At 44.0% G+C, this 20,213-nt stretch overlaps 1 protein-coding gene across 3 annotated transcripts; it reads left to right on the top strand.

The window, feature by feature from the left end:
- The first annotated feature begins 2,398 nt into the window (after positions 1-2,398).
- Positions 2,399-20,156, top strand: LSM14A (LSM14A mRNA processing body assembly factor). 3 transcript variants are annotated; one of them, XM_050311201.1, is made up of 10 exons: positions 2,399-2,578; positions 9,268-9,431; positions 10,618-10,750; positions 11,733-11,852; positions 13,601-13,777; positions 14,093-14,155; positions 14,745-14,924; positions 16,063-16,234; positions 17,057-17,297; positions 18,345-20,156. In XM_050311201.1, the coding sequence occupies exons 1-10, from the start codon at positions 2,458-2,460 to the stop codon at positions 18,366-18,368; spliced, it is 1,395 nt and encodes a 464-aa protein (XP_050167158.1). In that variant the 5' UTR covers positions 2,399-2,457; the 3' UTR covers positions 18,369-20,156. The 3 variants fall into 3 exon arrangements, with proteins under 3 accessions (XP_050167158.1, XP_050167157.1, XP_050167159.1); XM_050311200.1 differs by having other exon boundaries at positions 11,730-11,852; XM_050311202.1 differs by lacking the exon at positions 14,093-14,155 and having other exon boundaries at positions 11,730-11,852.
- The last annotated feature ends 57 nt before the right edge of the window (positions 20,157-20,213 follow it).

Raw genomic sequence — 20,213 nt, 5'->3', positions numbered from 1 at the left:
AGTTCCCAGGACTCTATTCTGGCTCCCATTTAGAAACACGCAGGCCCTTTCTGGAAAAATCTGGCTTGTTATTGCGTTTCAAAGCCCTATTCCGAACAAAATACTTGCTGAATCTTTGCAACATATTAACGTCCAGTAGCTGCAACAAAAGCTATTAAGTCCCCTCTCCAGAGGTTGGTCCTTGTTGTGTTGTTTTCCAGGCTGTAAATACAAAAGGGGGGTCTGTACCATGTTTTAAGAGGCAAAGCTTCCAGCAGAAGCCTTATTTGTGTTTTTTATTTAAGATGTACAAATTGAGTGCAATCTCAAAATCGTGATTTTGCGTGTGTGTGTTTACCTGTACTAAAAGGGTAGTTTTTTTAGGATGAATTCCACTTTTTGGTCGAGATTTCATCCACAGGTGTGTTACTGTCGGCTGGCAAGATCTGACTCTCTCAACACCATCAGCAGAGTAAAACGGGATCCCTGTGAAACACAAACCCATGTTATCCCCACCTACACTCCTGCGGTTCTCCTCACGGCTGCGTCCTGAACTTGTACGAACGGCTTCTAAAATCACCGGGATTTGCCATTCCAGGTGGCTCGGACACGCCGAACCCCAAATCACCGAACCCGCCGGCACTGCCCGGAGCTCCCGGGACGGGGCCGGGGAGGGGGAACCCGGCGGGCGGCGGGGGCAGAGCCGGGCAGGGCAGAGCTGGGCTGGGCAGGGCCGGGCTGGGCAGGGCTGGGCTGGGCAGGGCCGGTCAGTGCCGCTCCTCCCGGCCCCGCCACCACCCCGCTCCGCCGGTGCCCGTCCGGTCCGGTCCGGTCTGTTCGGTAACAGTCTGTCCAGTCCAGTCCAGTCCGGTCCGGTTCGGTCTGTTTGGTGACAGTCAGTCTAGTCCGGTGCGGTCGGTGTCAGTCAGTCCAGTTCAGTCCAGTTCGATCCAGTTCGGTGCGGTCGGTGTCAGTCAGTCCAGTTCAGTCTGGTGCGGTGCGGTCGGTATCAGTCAGTCCAGTTCAGTTCAGTCCGGTGCGGTGTGGTGCGGTGGGTGTCAGTCAGTCCAGTTCAGTCTGGTGCGGTGCGGTGGGTATCAGTCAGTCCAGTTCAGTCCGGTGCGGTGTCAGTTGTTATAAATTGAAACCACAATGGATCAAGATACCAATTGAAATTTATTGATTACTTGGTTACAGCAAGTAGAATATGAGCAAATGCAGCGCTGGGCGACAGGGGAGTCTCCGCTCCGCCAACTGCCGCGCCTTATCGTGTCGGAAAGTCTCTTCTTATAGTCTCTTAGTTCCGTTTTCCTTGACATGGCGTTAGCACTCTGCGCATGTTGGGCTGTTACTAAGGGGTCTTTTCTGCCTCCCGGTGGTCGTAGAGGCTGAAGTAAGACGTCTTCCTCAGGTGTCCTTTTCTTGCCCTTTTGTTCTGTCAGCAACTGTTTTCCTTATCTGGGCTGACCTTGCAGTTCTTAAAGCATGTGGCAACCTTATACCTTACATCGGCATTTGTATAGTTCCTTGCGGTTTAACATTTGCTCTAGTTTATCTATTTAAGCAGGACATCCTGTTTGATAAACAATACCACCCGCCATGGTCTATCACATCAGTCAGTCCAGTCCAGTTCAGTCCGGTCCGGTGCGGTGGTCAGTGCCAGTCAGTCCAGTTCAGTCCGGTGCGGTGGGGCGCGGTGCGGTGCGGTGGGTGTCAGTCAGTCCAGTCCAGTTCAGTGCGGTGCGGTGCGGTGCGGTGGGTGTCAGTCAGTCCAGTCCAGTTCAGTCCAGTCCAGTTCAGTGCGGTGCGGTGCGGCGCGGTGCGGTGCGGTGGGTGTCAGTCAGTCCAGTTCAGTTCAGTCCGGTCCGGTGCGGTGGGGCGCGGTGCGGTGGGTGTCAGTCAGCCCAGTTCAGCCGGTCCCGGCGGTGCGGTGCGGTGAGTGCCAGTCCAGTCCAGTTCAGTTCGGTCCGGTGCGGTGGGGCGCGGTGCGGTGAGTGCCAGTCCAGTCCAGTTCAGTTCAGTCCGGTGCGGTGGGTGTCAGTCAGTCCAGTTCAGTTCGGTGCGGTGGGTGTCAGTCAGCCCAGTCCGGCCGGTCCCGGCGGTGCCGCCGCTCGGTCCGCTCCTCTCCCGCTCGGCCCCAATGGCCGCCCCGCCCGGCTCGGCGCGGCCCCGCGCGGCGCTCTCGCGAGAAGTGCGCGGTCCCGGCATGCCCGCGGCGGGCCGTGCGGGGGGGCGGGCGAGGCGCAGGCGGCCATGTTGGGAGCCGCGGGGCGCGGGCCGTGCTGAGGCTCCGGCGGGGCCGCGCTGGGCGCTGCGCGGGGAGCGGCGCTCGGGAACGGGGGAGCAGCGCCTGCCGCGCCTCTGCGCCGCGCTCGCTGGGCGGCCGGGGCCCGGCTGGGGGAGCGCTTGGCGCGGGGGGAGGAGGAGGAGGAGGAGGAAGAGGAGGAGGAAGGGTGTCCCTGACCGAGGAGCAGCGCCATGAGCGGGGGGACGCCCTACATCGGGAGCAAGATCAGCCTCATCTCCAAGGCCGAGATCCGCTATGAGGGGATCCTGTACACCATCGACACCGAGAACTCCACGGTGGCCCTGGCCAAGGGTAAGGCCGCGGGCGGGACCGGGGGCGGCCGGGGCTGAGGGGCTGCTCGGAGCCCTCCTCGTCCCGCCGGGGCGGCTGCGGTGCAGAGGAGCGAGGGGCTGGGCAAGAACGGCGGCCCCGCTCCCCCCGGGCCCCGCGGAGCAGCCGGGAGCGGGGCCGGGCCAGCGCCGGGCCGAGGGTCCCGGGCGGAGCGCGGGGACGAAGCTCTCGGCAGTGGAAGCGCTCCAGAGTTAGTGCGTAAAAGGGACGAGGAGGGGGAGGCTGCGAAGGGGTTTTCTCTGTGTCGTAAGGATTCCAGACCGGCAGGGTTCCAGGGCCGCGCACGGCGGGGCTGTGCCTCACCCTGGGACAGCCGGGGCCGGAGGGGATCCCGGGCGCTGGGCTGTGGGCACGGGAGCTGAGCCTGAGCTCTCGGTTTGGGAGGGATCTCTGGGGCGCTGCATGGCTCGAAATGCTGTGAGAGCGTATCGGCCAGAAAATATATGTGTACATGTATATAGGTACCTATAAGAAAGTTAGAAAGACGTGTTTGCTGAGATCAGAGTTGGGAAGAAAAGAAAAAGAGGATCTTTGAAACTGGGCGTCCGAAGGATTTCGGTGTTTCTCGAGCGTGATAATGCACTCTCAACATAAAACATCGCGTCAGAACTGTTAGTCAGAACCTCTTTGTAATGGATTCTGCAAAACTCAGTAGTGTTTCACTTTATACTTCTTGCTTCTGCAAAGTTTTGCTAAATCATCTAAATGCACATAGAGAAGCGGAGGATTTACCCGGCTGTAGTATAAATGAAATATTTTGGCCGGGGCCGATAGGAAAGGCTGAACGGCGGTCTGTTTGACACGGCTGGCTGATACCGTGTGGGGCGTTTGCTTTCACTGGCCTTTGTGGGAATTCTCGGTTGTGTGCTGTGGTAGTTTAAGGCCTCCTCCCCCCCCTCATTGTTTAAGAAATAGATTTGTTTTGTAAATTCTGATACGTGGGCTTTGGAACACCTTACAGTAAGCTTGGTCCTTGCATTTCATTTATGAGGCACTTAGATTTTATTGTGTGACTTGTATTTGTTCCTGAAGTTGCCTTTGGGTTAAATTATCTTGCTGGAGTCTCATTATCTACTTTAAGAGGACAGCTGGTATTGGTTTATGTGAGAAAAAGATGAACCCTGTGATTAAAAATAAGTGTTGAGGGATTCCAGTTGCACGCTGTGATTGTTAAGGTTTTTGCAAAAGAACTTGGAAAAATAATTCCATCCTCGAGGACCTTGTGATAGCCTTGTCCAAAATTAGACTGATGTAGTGCTGACCAAGCCAATTTTGCATGACTTCTCAAGAGTGGTTAAGTCATGTTGTGGCGTATCTGCCAAAGTGTACGTATTTAAGACAGATCAAACTACAGTTACAAGTCTAATCTGCTCTCTTCCCATAGCTCTCATCTCAAATGTAAATCCAAACCATTACATTTGCTTTAATAAAACTTGGCTGAGTGAGCTGAAGAATGTGTGTTTTGTAATATAGCATCGTGATTCAGAAGAGAATAAACCAGTATTTCTGGGCCCCATGGAACTAAAAATCTGAGATTAATCTGGAGCTGATAACAACCACATTAGACTGTGGAACAGTCTGCTGTGCTCATGAGCAGAATGCTCAGCTCTGGAATATTGGAGGAATATTGAATATTCTGAAAGCTCAGGTCATTGAATGGCTGTGACAGGGTCTGTAGGGTGGCAAGGGTGCTTAACCATGGCCAGGTCTGTGTGTGAAAGCAGCAGAACTTCCTCTGCAGCTGTGAATAGTTCCCTCTTCTTCCTGTGCTCAGTCCAGAAGTCAAACTAGAACTGTTTAATGTGGATCTTTATCACAAATGTCAAACTTTCCACCAGAAAGAGACAAAAAAAAGCCCCAAAAGACGACTTGATGCTTTCACTTGCTCAGCTGTGTAGACTGGCATGTTGCTGTTACCTGGACTGAATGCAGGACAGCTTATCATTATTCATATCCTAAATTAATTCACTGAAAATCGTGACATAAAGTGCAAAAGTAGAGGTAGAATCTGTTCTTGCATAACTGCAGGTTCACCCAGCAGTAGGATTTGTGTGAGCTAAACTCAAGTCAGAGATTAATCTCATGAAGTTGTGCTCGTGGAATGCCCTCATTTATCTTAAATTGTCTGGGGTTTCAGACAGAAATAAGATCTTTGGGTTGCCAGCAGGGCCTGTAGTTCTCCCTCACTGAGGGCAGTCTGCTCTCCTTCCCTCATCAGCATTTTGTTTACCAGGCTGGGATCTTTCACTGAGCAAAACTTGGGGCCTGTGTCCCTTGAGTTAGAGAGCAGCTGTTAAACACTGAGCATAACACTTCTGTCCTGCCCCAGAGTCTGAGCAGGGAAATCCATGCATCCTCTCCCCAAATGTTGCAGTGTGTGGTTATTTAAACAGCAGGGAAAACGCCCAGGCACACTGGATTCCAGGCATTGAGCAAGCTATGCAAGTATTTGAGGTTCTTAAATAATATTGGCGCATATGTTTGCTTTGGATTGCCAGCTTTTCAGAGGCAGTGTCTGCAACCAAACCACTCAACTCCTATTGTCAAACCTCAGTTAAATTAACTTGAAATGTCTTTCCAGTTCATGGTTCTAATTAATACTTCTTTCTTTCAAAAAAAGCATTATTAATTTTTTAAAATATCATTAAGTCCAACCAGTTTAAGAAGGGAGTTTGCAAACCATGGTTAGTTTTCTTGTTGGAAAGTGCTGCCCTACCTGGGGCAGTTAAGAATGACTGTGGTGCTTGATCTGAAATGTGGCAATAAAAATGAGGTGTGATCTTTCATACTGTAATATTTTTCAATTTCAAAGGACTGATTTGGAGAGAGTGATTTTTAGTGCAGGTAAGCTGTGTAAGAATATCCATGTTGGGTTGGGAAAAGCTTTGTTCCTTTCAACAATAGGGAATCCTTAGGCATGAGAGTATAAGAAACAGGACATTATATGTTGTCTCTCTGGTATAACACACCAGTTGTCACTTTTCAGCTGTTGCACCATTGAGGGTTACATTTGGAACAATTATAATTGATAAACATTAATGAAATAGCTTTTGGTGAATTAACAAGTAGTTAAACTTCTGGTATTTCTGGCATTTTCAACCATCTGTGGTAGTGTTTTCCATGGTATAATGACACATCAAAAGGAAAACTTTCCTTTTAGACTTTTACACAGTATTAGTTGTAGGTGAAAGAGTCAGAAATGTAGACAGAAGAAAGTTAAATTCTTGTGAAGACCTGAGCTGCTTTTTATCATTTGGGGGGGGGAGGGGGAAAGGGAAGAGTTACATTTTTATCATGTTTTTATAAATTGCTCCTTTAGTCAGTGAAGTGTCATGCTCCCTGCATGTTTGGAGGTTTAGTGCACGTGTGCCCAACCAAACCTGTGCATGGTGTGTCCCAGCAGAACAATTCCTCTGGTCAAAGCCCCGTCCTGGCTGTGCCCTCACGTCCATGTCCTGTAAACGCAGCACCCCGGCAGGAAGGGAACGCGGGCTGAACTGATTGTTCCTGTTCACACTCCTGCACTGGGGTGTGCAGGGATCAGAGGGGATCCCAGGGGAGGGCTTGGGATGTTGGGAGGAGAGATGGCAATGGGAATGACTTGTTCACATGTGGTGGTCTCAGTTGTCCTGCTTCCCCTGGGTTCCTCAGGAGTGGGGGGAGCTGTTTCTGTGTGCATTTGCTGCCCAGGGAGGGAGGGGAGCACAGTGAGTCAGTGATGTGCACAGAGAGTGAAATAATTCACATTATATGGGAACAGGGTCCTCTTGCTAGCAGAGTGAATAGCTTGGCTTTTGAAGAACGTTCTGCTTAAATCCCCTGTGTGAATCAGCAAGTAATCATGTCTGCTAAGTGATAGGGTAAGGTGCAATGTTGCCATTGAATTCTACAGTAGTGTGATGTGGCAATATACATTAAAATATAGCAGTGACATAGTCAAAATCTGTACAAAAACTTGCTCCCAGCACTTGCATATGAAATTGGTGGAAGTACTTGGGTTCAAGTACATACATGAATCCTGTTGGGCTTAACAGGGTGAGCTTCTTTCTAACTAGCTACATAATTGTGTTTACACTGATAAAAAATAAGTTTGCTTTTAACGTGGTCTGGTTGCCTATTTGTTTGCAAGTCCCTAAACCAGTTTAACTCTTTAAAAAACCAAAGACCAAACCTGAACTTGCCAAGGTGAGGCTACTGGTTTTGCCACCGTTCTGGGGTGAGCTGTAAGATTGTGTTGCCTTTCACAGGCTTGTTTTCATTTTCTCTCACTCTTCAGTATTTTGCTGTAGATGAACCACTGAGCCTTGTTCTGGAGGAAGGAGGGAGAATGAGGGAATACCCCCAGAGAGGGGGCTAAGAGAGAGCTCCAAGCCTGCTGCTCTTCCGAAATCTTGTGATCTTGATACTTAGTATTTCTAATTATGCAAAACCATGGTGAAAGCTGTTTCTTTCTAAAATGCTGTTGTACTGACCACCTTAATATTAGAGTTTTTACTTTAATGGGCTCAGATTATGCTAAATCCTAATCCAAGCTGGGGAAGGAGAAACTGTAAAGGTAGGTAAGCCTTTGGAAAATACTAAAGTAGCTTTCAACTGCTTGTGTTATACTGCTCTCTGAAGGGCCTGATTGGGGTAGACCCTGCAAAAGCATCGAGCAGCCCTTTTTTAGATCACTGCCCATGACGTCCTGGTTCCTGCTTTAGAAGGAAATCAGACTTAGGGTGGTTATTTTTGTTGCTTGGAGTGGGAAGGCAAGGCTGAATTGCCAGTCAGGGGAGTTTGCTCACCCCTCTCCAGCAGAGCAGATCTTCAGTGGATGAAACTGGGTTTGTATTTTGCAGAAAGTTGTACAAAATGGCTGCTAGAGAAACCAGAGAGAAACAACAGAAAATCAGCTTTAGTTTTACTTGCCAAGACAGCAGGTCAAATGCTGGAATGAAAGTCCAAGTTAATTTATTAGTTATCGAATAAATAGAGTATAGGATGGCCAGAGAGGGAGGGTGGATCCATGGTCAGGACAGTGAAATGGAAAAGCTTGATGAATAGAAGCAATGGAATGAAGTGTAGTAATGCACATGACCAATTGATAATGTTATTAAGCATTACCTGGAGTTAATTTCTGCAAATTAAGTTTCAGATATCTTTTTCTGTAGAGGAAAAAGAGGAGACAGATTTCTCTTGTGACAAGTATTGACTTTCACTTAACAGAATGTGCCTTTTTGCAGCAGTTACATTTTACAGGACCATTCAGAGGAAACTTTCAGATGCACAGAAATAGAAAAGTTGATTAAAGTCAGCTCAGTAGATGACACAAGAATGAACAAAACAATTGTAGCCACTTAATGTTATTATTTTTCCTTGTAGTGTGGGCATGATCTTTTTACCCCTTAATTTTGCTTCTCAAAAGTGTTTGTAGTACTTGACTGTTAAACTCTGTTTATGCAGCATTACAAGAAGCAACAGTGATGGAAAATGGTTGGTGCAGCCTGAGAAATGACTCAGTGTCACTTCATACAGCTCTTGACTAATGGTTTTATGGCTGCAAATAAGTGCCTAGTGATGTCTCCAAAATGTTGATTCATCTGAAAATGAGGGAAATCTAATTCTGGTAAATTAAAGCAAAATACAGATTTTTCTCAGCATTATCTCTGGTACCTTACAAAGCAAACACTGTCTAAAAGGCTGGAGCAAAAACAGTCATGAGAGATTGTTAAAGCTGCTGCAAGTTGATGAGATTGTGAATGTCATTGTCATAATTTTGGGGTTTGGGGGTTTTTTGTCCGTGGTTTCAATCCATTGTTCGGTTTTTGCTTACAAAACTCTGGCTCTTGAAGACATATCTCTTCAGCTGACTTTTTTGTTTCTCTTGATACTCACCCAGGGTTTTAAGGTGAGGAAGGCAGTGACAGTAAAGTGACAGTAATGGTGATTTTCTGTAGTGCAAAAAGAGGAGCTTGATAAACTTCATTGCTGTGCAATTGGAAAACTGTTGGAATTCAGCTAAGTACATACAAATAATCCAGTGTCTTGGCATGCTGCACCCTGTGCAGGCCTCCTTAGGAAGATAGTTATGCCCCAGTGAGTTTGCTTCATTTGACAGAGATCATATGAGCCTTACACCGGCAAGGGAATGCGTTTTGCTCAGTGAAAATTGTACATACATACCACAGAATTCCTGTTGTTTTATTAAATCTTTATTTAGCCCTTGGATATACTGAGAAATACTTCACTTTGAATAACTTCTAATATTCTAGTTTCTGGTAGTATTAATGTATTTTTTCCTTGATTTGCAAGTACAGAGTATGAACTATGTAAACTCATGTATTCCTTGATTCATAGGACTGACTTACCAGCCAAAAAAAACTGCCTTGCTGTTTCCCCTTACCCTCACAAAACAGTTGAAATAATCAACATGTAAGTGATAGCATAAGTGATGTCTCGGTCTTTCTGCTTGGTTTTTAACCGAAATTTTCAAGATCAAATTACTGAGGAGTCAATAATGATAAAGAATATGCTGCCTATTTAATAAGGGTTTTTTCCTCACCAAAATTTTATTCTGGTTGTTTCAAGCTGTTGGTCTCTGCAGTGTGTCTGAAAGTTGTTTCAAATGTGGGCTGTTTTGATTGTTCCCTGTGTCCCCAACGTTGCAGTTCGCTCCTTTGGCACAGAGGACAGACCGACAGACAGGCCCATCCCCCCTCGCGATGAGGTCTTCGAGTACATCATATTCCGTGGCAGTGACATCAAAGACCTGACTGTGTGTGAGCCACCAAAGCCTCAGTGCTCTTTGCCACAGGACCCTGCCATTGTTCAGGTGAGTCACAACATCTTCTCAGGTGTAGCCTGGTAGCTTTCAGTGCTCTCCGGCTGAGTGTTTAAAAATGTTTATCGCTCTCAAGTTCTCACAACCCAGCGTAAAGAACTCTGGGAAGATGTGCCTCGTTGGAATCATGTCTTTAACAGTGGAATTGGAGGTTGAAACCTAGCTCTAGCACAGTGCACTGGATTCCAAAGCTGCTGTTTTTTTCAGAAACAATTTTTTGTAGATCTTGATGCCTTTTTTGAAAGGGACTTGGCTTAAGAGGACATGTATGCAGGAGTTCTTGGAAAGATCAGACTTGGTAAAGGTCAGATGGAATAGATGCTGAAACCTCTCCAAATCACTAGTGATTTTTGCTTGTTTGTTTTTTGATTCTAGTGTTCAGCTTCTTTTGCTGACTGACTTAAGTGCTTCATCTGGCTATGTGTTTTTATGCAGGCTTCATACAAAGGGGCAGTTATTTGAAAAGGGAATACTTGATAGATGAAGGGAAAGCAGCTTACAGCTTGAAGCCTTCAGGATTAATCAGCTTGTTGTTTCGTAGTAGATGGACTGGCAGAAATAGTTATTTTTCATTTTGGAAATCTGTTGACTTATTGATTGTGCTTATTGAGTATCTTAAATCATCCCTGAGAGCAAGAGGGAAACTCTTGCTTCAAATGGAACTTGATAATTCCATGTAAATGTTCATGATTCTAATGTTTTAACTATTCTGTAGGATAGAATTCTTGATCCTTCCATGTGAGGAAGGGCTTTTGTTCTTCTTTTAAGAGATTTTGCTGAATTTGGTGCAACCCCTCTTGTCAGTGGTAGTTGAGAGCTGTGAAGTTGCATTACTGCCAACCCCAATAGTAGTGATAACCCCACCGTCCTCAAATATGTTTGGGTCTTTTATTGTTCCTGTGGGCTTTGAAACTTCAAGGAAAAAGGTAAACACTTTCCAATTTTGCTAACAAAGCTTATTTGTGTGTTTGACAACAGAGGTTCATGGGAAAAGGTTGCAAAATTTCATGGCATTGTTTTCTCAGGTCTGTGGTGGTGGAAGGGTAAAAGCGCTTTCTTAACCATGTACATACCTGTGAAAACGCTTGTTAGAGTCTCTCCCTTTCTGGCCCTGCAGAACTGTTTGCTGGGTTTTGTGTCAACGTGCCTCTTTGCTAGCTGCTGTGTTTGTGTTCAGTCCTCTCTAGGGTCCTCGAGCAGCTCGTCGTTCCAGTCGGTGGGCTCGTACGGCCCCTTTGGCAGGATGCCGGCCTACAGCCAGTTCAGCCCCAGCCCGCTCGTGAGCCAGCAGTTCGGGGCTGTGGGAGTCGGTACGTGGGGCTGGGGGACTTGGCTTTGCCTTCCTGGCTCTGCTCACACGGCAGGCAGGGCTCAGAATTTCAGCAGTGTCTTATCCCGGGGCAGATTAAAACTCTTCAGTCTGTATCAGTCCTGCAGTTTAGCTCAAAGGTACACAGGTTTTCATAGGCTTTGCAGCTCAAATCAAAGCAATTCTGATTGAGAATTAAACACCTATCTCAGAGGGACAAGTGGGGAAAGGTTCCTCTGCTCAGTAATTCATTCTATTTTGTATATATTCATCACATTCATCTTGTGGTCATGATATTTCCCAAGGGACAGAAGCAGCCCCTCCACAAAAGCCCCATCCATAACTGTGCTGTGACACCTTAACTGAGGGTTTGGATGATTCAGCACAGCCCTCCAGCTGTTAAAGGTGTTAGTTGGGTGTGAAATACCTGCTTGAAGTGTTTGTGAGCTGCATTGGCTGGTGGCTCCTTTATATTCCAGGTGCCCTCTGAGACTTAACAACAAACTTTCCTTCCTGAGAGTTTTGTATTTCACATTTTAGTCTTTCACACAGGAACTTACAGTCTTGTAAGTGTTATGGCAGAGTGTTACTCCTGGTACTGAAAATGTTAGCCATGTGAAGGGAAGGCTGTAGAATTGGCTGTAATTTGATATCAATTAATGAGATGTTTAAGTGGAAATATAGCAATACCATCTATTGCTCAGTAAGATGCTCTCATGACTATGTTTTGTTAATACTTGTGATGCTGAAGTTAAAAGAGCTCTTTTCTTTTTTATATTAGATTAAAACAATCAAGATATTACAGCCTTACCCACTTACTGCACTTAGATATGTTAGATAAAACCAGAAGTGTATGGGAAGGACAGACTTTTGTGTATTCTAGAGTAACTGTCTAATATGGTTTTACAAATCAGTACTAATTTAAAAATAATGAAATAAAGCCTCAATCAGGTTTTACAACTATATTATTTTTTCCAAAGCAGGAGGTTCTTTAACATCTTTTGGAACAGACTCTTCAGCCAGTGCCAGCATGTCCCAAAGCACTGCAGTTGGTTCTGCATTTACAACAGATGCAAGATCTCTAAAAACACAGATGTCTCAAGGTAAAATCTATTTTAGTAACTTTGCTCTTTTTTGACCAGTGGTGCCCCCTTGGCATAGGTGGTTACCAGAAATGCCAACAAAAGAGCTGAATTCCGTCACAAAAACACTAAAAAAAAAGGCATTAAGAGGCTTTGTATTTGCTTTTTAAATGTGTTTTTTTACATCTCGGAGTGCTGCATAGGTAGCAAGACATTTGTTGTTATCCTTAAAGCATCTGTACTGAGGACTAGGACTTATTTAAGGGGAATAATGTTAGCAAATAGAGGCATGTGGAAATTCAGTATCTAGTTTTGTTGATAACATAACAAAACTCAGGATACTTCATGCTGATTGAGATGTGAAGTGCTTCAGCTTACGATTTTGAAATCTTTGTTCCTAACTGTGGCTTTTGTAGCAGCAGACCTGACTGCCTGGAGAGATGCTGACATGACTCAGGTCAGCTTAATAGGAACAAACTGTGTGGGTAGACTGTGTAATTCTGGAAAAAGAAAGTAGAAGCAAAAAGGAAATTTGTGATGATTTTTGAGTAGCTAAGAAAAAAAACCTACCTAACTAAACATTGAGCACCTTCACCCTCGCCTTTCATGTGAATGTGTTAAGATGGCTCTTCAAAATAAAACACCTGCTCTTCCACTCCTCACTGCTGTGTGTTAAAGTGTGTGATATACCCCTAATGCTATTTTTAAATGATGCAGTCGTGTTAAAAGTCAAAACACTTCATGGCAAACAGGTTTTTTTCCAAAGTTTCAACTGAGATTTGTATACCCATCAGGAATTTCTAGGACTCGTTGAGTGTGTTGCCAAAAATAGGTTCTATTTGTTGGATTAATTGAAGGGGAGGAATGTATGCTGAGCATTTCTCTGTTGAAAAACTAGCTTGGTTTGCTGTAGTTGAAGTTAAAAGCTGTGTGATTCTTGGACTTAATATGTGGCATATGCTCCAGATGAACATATATTCTGCCACAAAATGTCTTGTGGGGCATCAAAAGGTTTTTTCTCTGTTTGCTTTAAAAAATATTTTTCCTCTTTGTAGGTTACAAGTGTGGTATGATTGCTTTTATTGGTTGAGTTTGGGTTTTTGTTTTGTTTTGTTGGGGATTTTCTGTGGTTTTGATTTGGTTTTGTTTTTCTTTTGTTGAGCTTTTGTTATGAGATACAACTTCTACTTCCTGGGACTTGAGTCCTATTCTAATTTCTCAGTAGATTTACCTGTTTGATGTTGTGAAGTTGCCTGGCTGGATCAAATGGCTCCGTTCTGAACACGCTTCTGCCCCCAGCCACTCGTGCTGCAAATGGCCATGTGTGAGCAGCAACCAGAGCTCCCTCACCTGCAGAGTCCTGGCACCAGCCAGCCCTGGCTTGGCAGGGATAACACAGCAGTGCCCTACAGCACATGGATTTCAGGGTTGGAGCTGTGTCTCTGCCTTTGGGAGCAGCCACTTCCCACTTGCCTTCCCGGGGAGGCAGAAGGTGTATTTTTACCTCCAATCAATGTGGAAAATTTCATTCCACAGCTAAATGCACATCCTGGGTGGGTTGGTAGGGATTAATTGTCCCACCTATTTTTTTCTTTTAGGCTAGGGGAGGGGGTATTGCTAAATATCCTTCATTCTGGATTAGTGGATGTGAGGGTGCAGAAATATTTATTTCTTTGGACACACCTGGGAAGGTCTGGATTGGTTGAGACCAGTAACTCACATTTGTGCCTGGGAAATAGCTCAGTGGCTTTGGTTTTATTTTGGCCCAGGTCGTTCAAGCCCTCAGATGGATCACTTGAGAAGGAGCCCCACCATGGAACAAGCAGTCCAAACAGCTTCAGCCCACTTGCCCACCCCGGCACCAGTGGGGAGGAGGAGTCCTGTCCCAACCAGGCCTTTGGTGTCTGCTGGCCAGAAATCCTTGGAGAACCCAGAGCACCGACGAGGTAGCTTTGGATGATTTTCACACAGCTTGTTTCCTTCCATGCACATAGGAAGTGCTCTTTTGAAGGGCAACACAGAGGAATTTTCCTGATGTCTCTTACTGGTACACTGGCCAGCAGAGACCTGGATTAGATATATATTCCTTTTTAAAGTCAAGCATATATTCTAAATTTTTTTTTTCTTTTGTGATTGTAAACTTGTGGTTTACCTTTATAGGTTTGGATTTTTTTTTTTTTTAAATCTGAACTATATATACGAAAGCATGGTCAAAAATACCTAATTGGATAAACAAATCATTTTTTTATTTCCAACTTTAGCTGAAGCACACAAGGTTTCAAGATCAGAAAATGAACTCAGAAATGAAAACAAACGACAAATTGGTAAATCTTGTTTTGAGAAATAGCTATCGTTGTTTTCAGACTTCATTATTTTTTTAAAATCTGCTAAAATACATAAATTCTTTCACATTTTGTTTCTAGTGGGTAACAGCTTTGCATTGTGTCTGAATAATACAAGCACATAAAGTCATCATGAAAGAGAGAATCTCTTCTGGTTGCTCTAAATTAAGCAATTGGAATAAAAATGTAAACCAAGCAGTATTCATGGATTTATAAACACAATAGCATGAAAGAAAGCCTGTTACCTTTCTACAAAAATCCTTGACTGAAAAGCCACTAACATTTTAACTCTTCTTTAAAAAAGAAAAAGCTTTTAATGACTTCTAAAAAGTCATTCAGTACTATTATGTCTTCTGTGTCACTGCCATCATTGCTGTAAGTGAATTTACAAATTGCAAGCTGCTCTGATGGGACTTTTAACAACAGAAGTGCAGGAAGAGGATGCATGAAGTCCCAACCTGTTACCCCAGGAATCAGAGAGCAAAACAAAAAAACAAACAACCACCCTTCACCACCCTCAAATAAAAAGCAATGCCCAAAACAAACCCGAAGAGAACGTCCCTCTTTTCAGTTCCAGGGGCACCTTCAGCACGGAGAGGCCGCGGAGGCCACAGGGGGGGCCGAGGACGGTTCGGCATTAGGAGGGATGGCCCAATGAAGTTTGAGAAGGACTTCGACTTTGAAAGTGCAAATGCACAATTCAACAAGGAGGAAATTGATAGAGAGTTTCATAATAAACTTAAATTAAAAGGTAAACCAATTTTTCCTTTGTGTTTGAGCATGGAAAAACTGTGTCTTTACTGTTTTAATTCTGCCTTGGAGAACAACTTTTAAAAGGCATTATCCTATTCAGTCTTGTTTGCAGTTGTAAAAAGCTTATTAATAAGTAAACTGGGATCATCTATTAATTAAATAAATGCTTGGGTCAATGTTTGACTTTTGAAGTAATTTTAATTAGCAAATGTCATATGTCAAGTTCTAACAAGTCTGTTTGTTTAAAATGCAGATTACGTGAGCAGAAGCTCCAATAATGTTTGTTTCTTTAAAGTTCTGGAAAGGATGGAATAAAAGAAACCCCATGTTTTATGTTTTCAATTATTAGACAAAAATTAAAATATCGATTATAGTCCAAAAGCAATGGGAAAAACATGAGTTTGGGATCAGAACTTTGTTGTAGTATGCAGGAGAGTTTGTTTGAAAGTATCCAGCATTTTCTTGCTTTTATCCTTTTCCAAAGGAACACAGGAGTAGTTAGAAACCATTCTGCCAGCACTTGTTTTTTAGCAGGCTTCTGTTTGGATTACCTCATTCTCTTGTGACCAGCCACCTGTTTGTTACTCTGCTGCTCCTATTTTTGGACAAAACTGTTACAGGTTAATACAGGGAGTTCCTATTCAGTAAATGGCTGGCTAAAAGCTGGGAAACAAAAGGTAGGAATAAATGGTCAGATGTCAGTGTAGAGTAGGAACACCAGCAGAGTCCCATAGGATCTGTCCTCTGGTGCTTGCCTCTTTTTCTGGATCATTTCTAAATGAGTTGATAGTTTGCTGTTCATACTGGGGATGAACAAAACCGTGGAGTGGCTTTTATTAGGATTGACTGAGTGAGACTCTTAAGTCTGGGAAGGAGTTAGTGAAGAGGGTAGAAAATAGAGCTGTCAAATCCCTGCTGTCACAGGTGTTTTTGTTAACTAAAACCCCAGAAAATATGGAGAACATCAAACCCCTAGACAGCAGCAAAAACATCCTAATTTATGTGTCAAATTACTTGATTTCTGCATTAAATTATGGAGAGGTTTTTGTAATTTTGAGCATTCGGTATAGCTTCTGTCTGGGAATAAGTTAACAGTGCTGGTGTTTTTAGGCTTCTGTTTACTTTTTATTTTGTAGAAGATAAACTTGAGAAACCAGAGAAGCCTGTAAATGGAGAAGACAAAGGTGACTCAGGTGTTGATACCCAAAACAGCGAAGGGAATGCCGATGAAGAGGATCCACTTGGACCCAACTGCTACTATGACAAAACCAAATCCTTCTTTGATAACATTTCCTGTGATGACAATAGGTACGGCCTGCAAGGGGAAGCTTGTTAGTCTGCTTAATGCATGTTTGCCAGAAGGTACTTTCAGTGCTACTCGTTACAATCAGCTCTGAATCGAAAGTGATTAGAGCTCATTTCCACATGCAGTGGGCAAAAAGAAAACAGGAACACAGAGCACAGCAGTTTGTGGGCAAGTGCAATATGTTAATAGGAAGATATTTTAAGGTGTTTTAGAGCCACGCTTTTGGAACTTAATTCACAGGCTCTAGAATCTCCTTTCCAGATTTACTAAGGGGGGTGGGGTGGGTTGCTTGTTTTGCTTTGCTACTAAATTAACACTTGAGTTAAATCAATTATGGCCCTGCTTTAATGGTTCCTAAGCCGATTACGTAACTGTCGCTGCCGGTGGTGTTGTTGGAATGGGCAGATAGCGTCCCAGGAAAATTAAAGCTTATCTTTGGCTGCTGCCTTTTTATGAGACGTGAGGATGTGGATTGCTGACCTATTTTGAATTACAGGAGGGGGAGGGGAATTGTTGTGTTCACAGCCAGATACAGTAACATCTGTAACTACCAACTGTTTTCTTGCTTTAAACGATTCTGCATGAGGAGGATACAGAGTGTGCTCTTCTGTGTGGGAAACTCAGCACTGTTAATACCCAGTTAATGGCACTGGAACGCTTCCCTTTTTGACGAGTTAATGAACTGTGGCAGACACCTGGATTCTTGCAGAGAGGAGAGATTTACGGCGTGGTTAATGTATCGTTTATCAGTTCCCGGGCTCTCTGGCGGCTCTCAGTGTTCTCCCGAGGCGTTTGGCAGCAATCCTGTCCCTTTTGTGTGGCAGGGAACGGCGACCCACCTGGGCCGAGGAGAGGAGGTTGAACGCGGAGACCTTCGGCATCCCCCTGCGCCCCAACCGCGGCCGCGGCGGCTACCGGGGCAGGGGCGTCATCGGCTTCCGAGGTGGGAGGGGACGAGGAGGAGGAGGAGGAGGAGGAAGAGGCTCCTTCCCTGCCCCCCGAGGCTTCCGCGGTGGATTCAGAGGAGGTCGTGGAGGCAGGGAGTTTGCTGACTTTGAATATAGGGTAAAATGCCTTTAATGTTACTATGACCCGATCCACTGGGCTTGGAAAATAGTAGTTAAAAAACCTCCTGCTTTTACATTTGATGTTGAGGTAGAATTTCTTGAATAGTGTTTTGCAGGGACTCTGAGCTACTTTATTGAAAGGCCATTAATGCCAAAATTCTGGTTACATAGCATCATCTTATTATCAACAGCAGCCAAAAATAGCTGCCTTTCTTCACATGCCCAATACTTGATAGCTGGCATTAGGGGGAGGGGAGGGAGGAAAAAAGAGAAAAATAAGTTCTGCAGATTGAAAACAAGTGTTAGAAATGTGAATTGCAAGCATTTTTCTAAGCAGTGTTGTAGAATGTAAAGATTTAGAGGGAGTAATTTAACTTGCTTCCTGTGTGCAACAAACTTGAATTCTTTGTGAATGAGTTGGCAGGAAGCCTATATAGACTGGTGTACTGGTTAGACTTATTAACAAGGATAATTAATCAGACTGGTTCAAGTAAAGTAGGCTTTTGCAATTCTGATTGGGACAGAACAAATTCTGGTAGTTTACTGCATGAGCAGTTTTAAGAGTTTTGCAGACAAAAATCTTGATTTTCTGTTAGAAGTTTTAAATATTTTTAAATAAAAAAGAAAAGAGGGTTTCATCACAGCAGATTTCTGAGTGCCCTCAGGTGTTGCTTCATCAAGTTGCAACAATTAACCCTGTGATTTAAGGAAACTTTTGGCAGCTGAACATGAATGGAAATGAGGGACTGACGATCAGTTATTTGAATTTCTGAATAAGAGAGATTTGCAGCCTCCCGGCTGAGTGGGAGGTGGTGTAAATGCTGCGGATTTGTGCCGTGTAGTCAGTGAGGAGCCTCTCCTTGGTGTGCCAGCCCTGAGGGGGTGTGAGCAGGTGCCAGCTGAGCACCCAGGGAGGTCTCCTTTCTGCTGCAGTGGGTGGGCAGTGGCCCCCACAGCACATCTGCTCCCAGGGCTGCTGCCCAGATTAACCTGGGGGGTTTGGTTTGCAGAATGAATTTTAACATTGTACTTTTGTTCCCTCCAGAAAGACAACAAAGTTGCTGCGTAGTCTACAAGAAAGCTGAAACCGGGCGAACGTCTAGATCTTCTTGATTCAGAGAATTAGTTTTGATCTCTGCAAAGAATGAAGTTAATTTGCTGTATACTTGTCACCAGCACTGGGATTTAACTATTTAATTTCAAAGGGGTGTAATGCAGTTACTTTTGAAAAATGGCCATCTTTGAAAACAGTGAGCATTAAATATATTTGAGACAGAAGGATAAGTAATTTCTTATGTATAGTTAATTATAAGCAGTACTTCGATGGAGTTTAAGTATTTTTTCATCACTGAAAGGATTTTTCTTATTACTAAACTGTATTTGATAATTGCTTCAAGTTGTAAGGACAATTGTATGCAGAAGGCCGTCGATACTGTGAGTGTTTTGACCCACTGAAGGTTGTTTTTTGGAAATCCTGTAATATCCCTTTTGAGGTAGTTGTACTTGTATCAACTAGGGTGCTGGACAGTAGAAAACTTGCTTTGTCAGTCAGATATGTACACACAGTAAATACTGTTTCTTAGGCAAAGGAAAGTTTTTATATAGTTGTAAAATTCCATTATATCCCATTGCCAAAGAAACATTACAAACTTTGTATAGCTGTATAAAAAGCAACTAATTTTTTAAAGAATAAACATTTTTAAGTCGGCAAACATACTGTGTTATTGCAGAAGTTGATATGCTGAAGAACACTGAAGTAGTTGGGTTTTTTTCTTTAGCAGCTTTTCAGGCTTCAATGTTTGATTTTATATATGAACTATAATGAAGTTTTGAAAAATGTTCTTCCATTACACGAGACTGGATACACGCTTCACTGCTCTTGCAAGAATTTGATTTTGTAGTTTCTGGCATATCACAGGATTTGACCAAGTTAAGGAGATATTTTCAAAAAAAGGAGAAAAGGAATTTTCGTATGTCAAGATTTGCAATTAATTTTACTTAGTGAGAAATATTAACTTTTTTTAATAATGGACCAGGCACGTGAGTTGGTGATTCTCCTGGAGTGCCTGGGAAGAAAGTCTGTCTCCATTTGTCAATTCTTGAAATGTTAGCTTTGTTGTAATACCTGTAGACATGAGCAATTTAAAGAATTCTTAGTGTTTGAAGTTGTTTGCATTTTGATAGACCGTAGCTTGGAGACAGGGAGACTCGGGTTGTGAGACCGCCAGGTCACAAATGACAGAGTATGGACTTCTGGCCAATTCGGGATGAGTAGTTACAACTTTGATATGCTGAAATAGAAACCTGGTCATTTGTGTCTGTGTATGTAAAAATGAAGGCCACAGGAATAAAGGGATCCAAAGATTTACATCACTTTGATCTAATTTGCTGATTTATTTTTTCTTTTTTTACTTAAAAATGTTCAGTGGTGATAAAGATGTGGAAAACTGCACTGTTAAAAAATTGGAATATTTAAAAGTGGTTGATAGAATCTTAATTTTATAACTTTTGTATAGCACTACAAGGAAGTATTTTGTAATTGGTTTCCTTATTAAGGTCAAGTATTTGACAGCTGTAGAAGTTAGGTAATATTGTTTAGTAATGTTTTTTGCATGTTAACAACTGCCTTTTGGGATCCACAAGTCATGATTCTGAACACCTGTTGAGGTTTTTGACCGTAGAGGCAAGTGCTGTCCTGTTGCAATAACTCTTTACTGTCTGAGGTGTTCCAGCTGTAAATACCGGGCCGGGAGCTGCGGCCGGGGCCAACCCCTGGGTGTCCCTGCCGCGCCCGGCCAGGCTTTCTGTTTTGTTTTGGTTTTTTTTATTTTAAACCAGAATAAACTGTTCAGTAGAAGCTGTCGGCTGGTTGTTGTGCCGGGGCTCTGAGGGCGGCTCGTGCCATTCCCGCCCT

This window comes from Myiozetetes cayanensis, unplaced genomic scaffold (genome assembly GCF_022539395.1).
Source record: "Myiozetetes cayanensis isolate MyiCay16 unplaced genomic scaffold, myiCay2020 scf16, whole genome shotgun sequence".
Taxonomy (NCBI): domain Eukaryota; kingdom Metazoa; phylum Chordata; class Aves; order Passeriformes; family Tyrannidae; genus Myiozetetes; species Myiozetetes cayanensis.
Note: the sequence above shows the minus strand (reverse complement) of the source record. Positions and strands in the feature narration are given on the sequence as shown.

Coding starts and splice junctions, on each gene's coding strand:
- LSM14A (XM_050311200.1), top strand. CDS start 2,458: ATGAGCGGGGGGACGCCCTACATCGGGAGCAAGATCAGCCTCATCTCC. Junction 2,579..9,267: donor CACGGTGGCCCTGGCCAAGG/GTAAGGCCGCGG, acceptor CCAACGTTGCAG/TTCGCTCCTTTGGCACAGAG. Junction 14,156..14,744: donor TGAAAACAAACGACAAATTG/GTAAATCTTGTT, acceptor CCCTCTTTTCAG/TTCCAGGGGCACCTTCAGCA.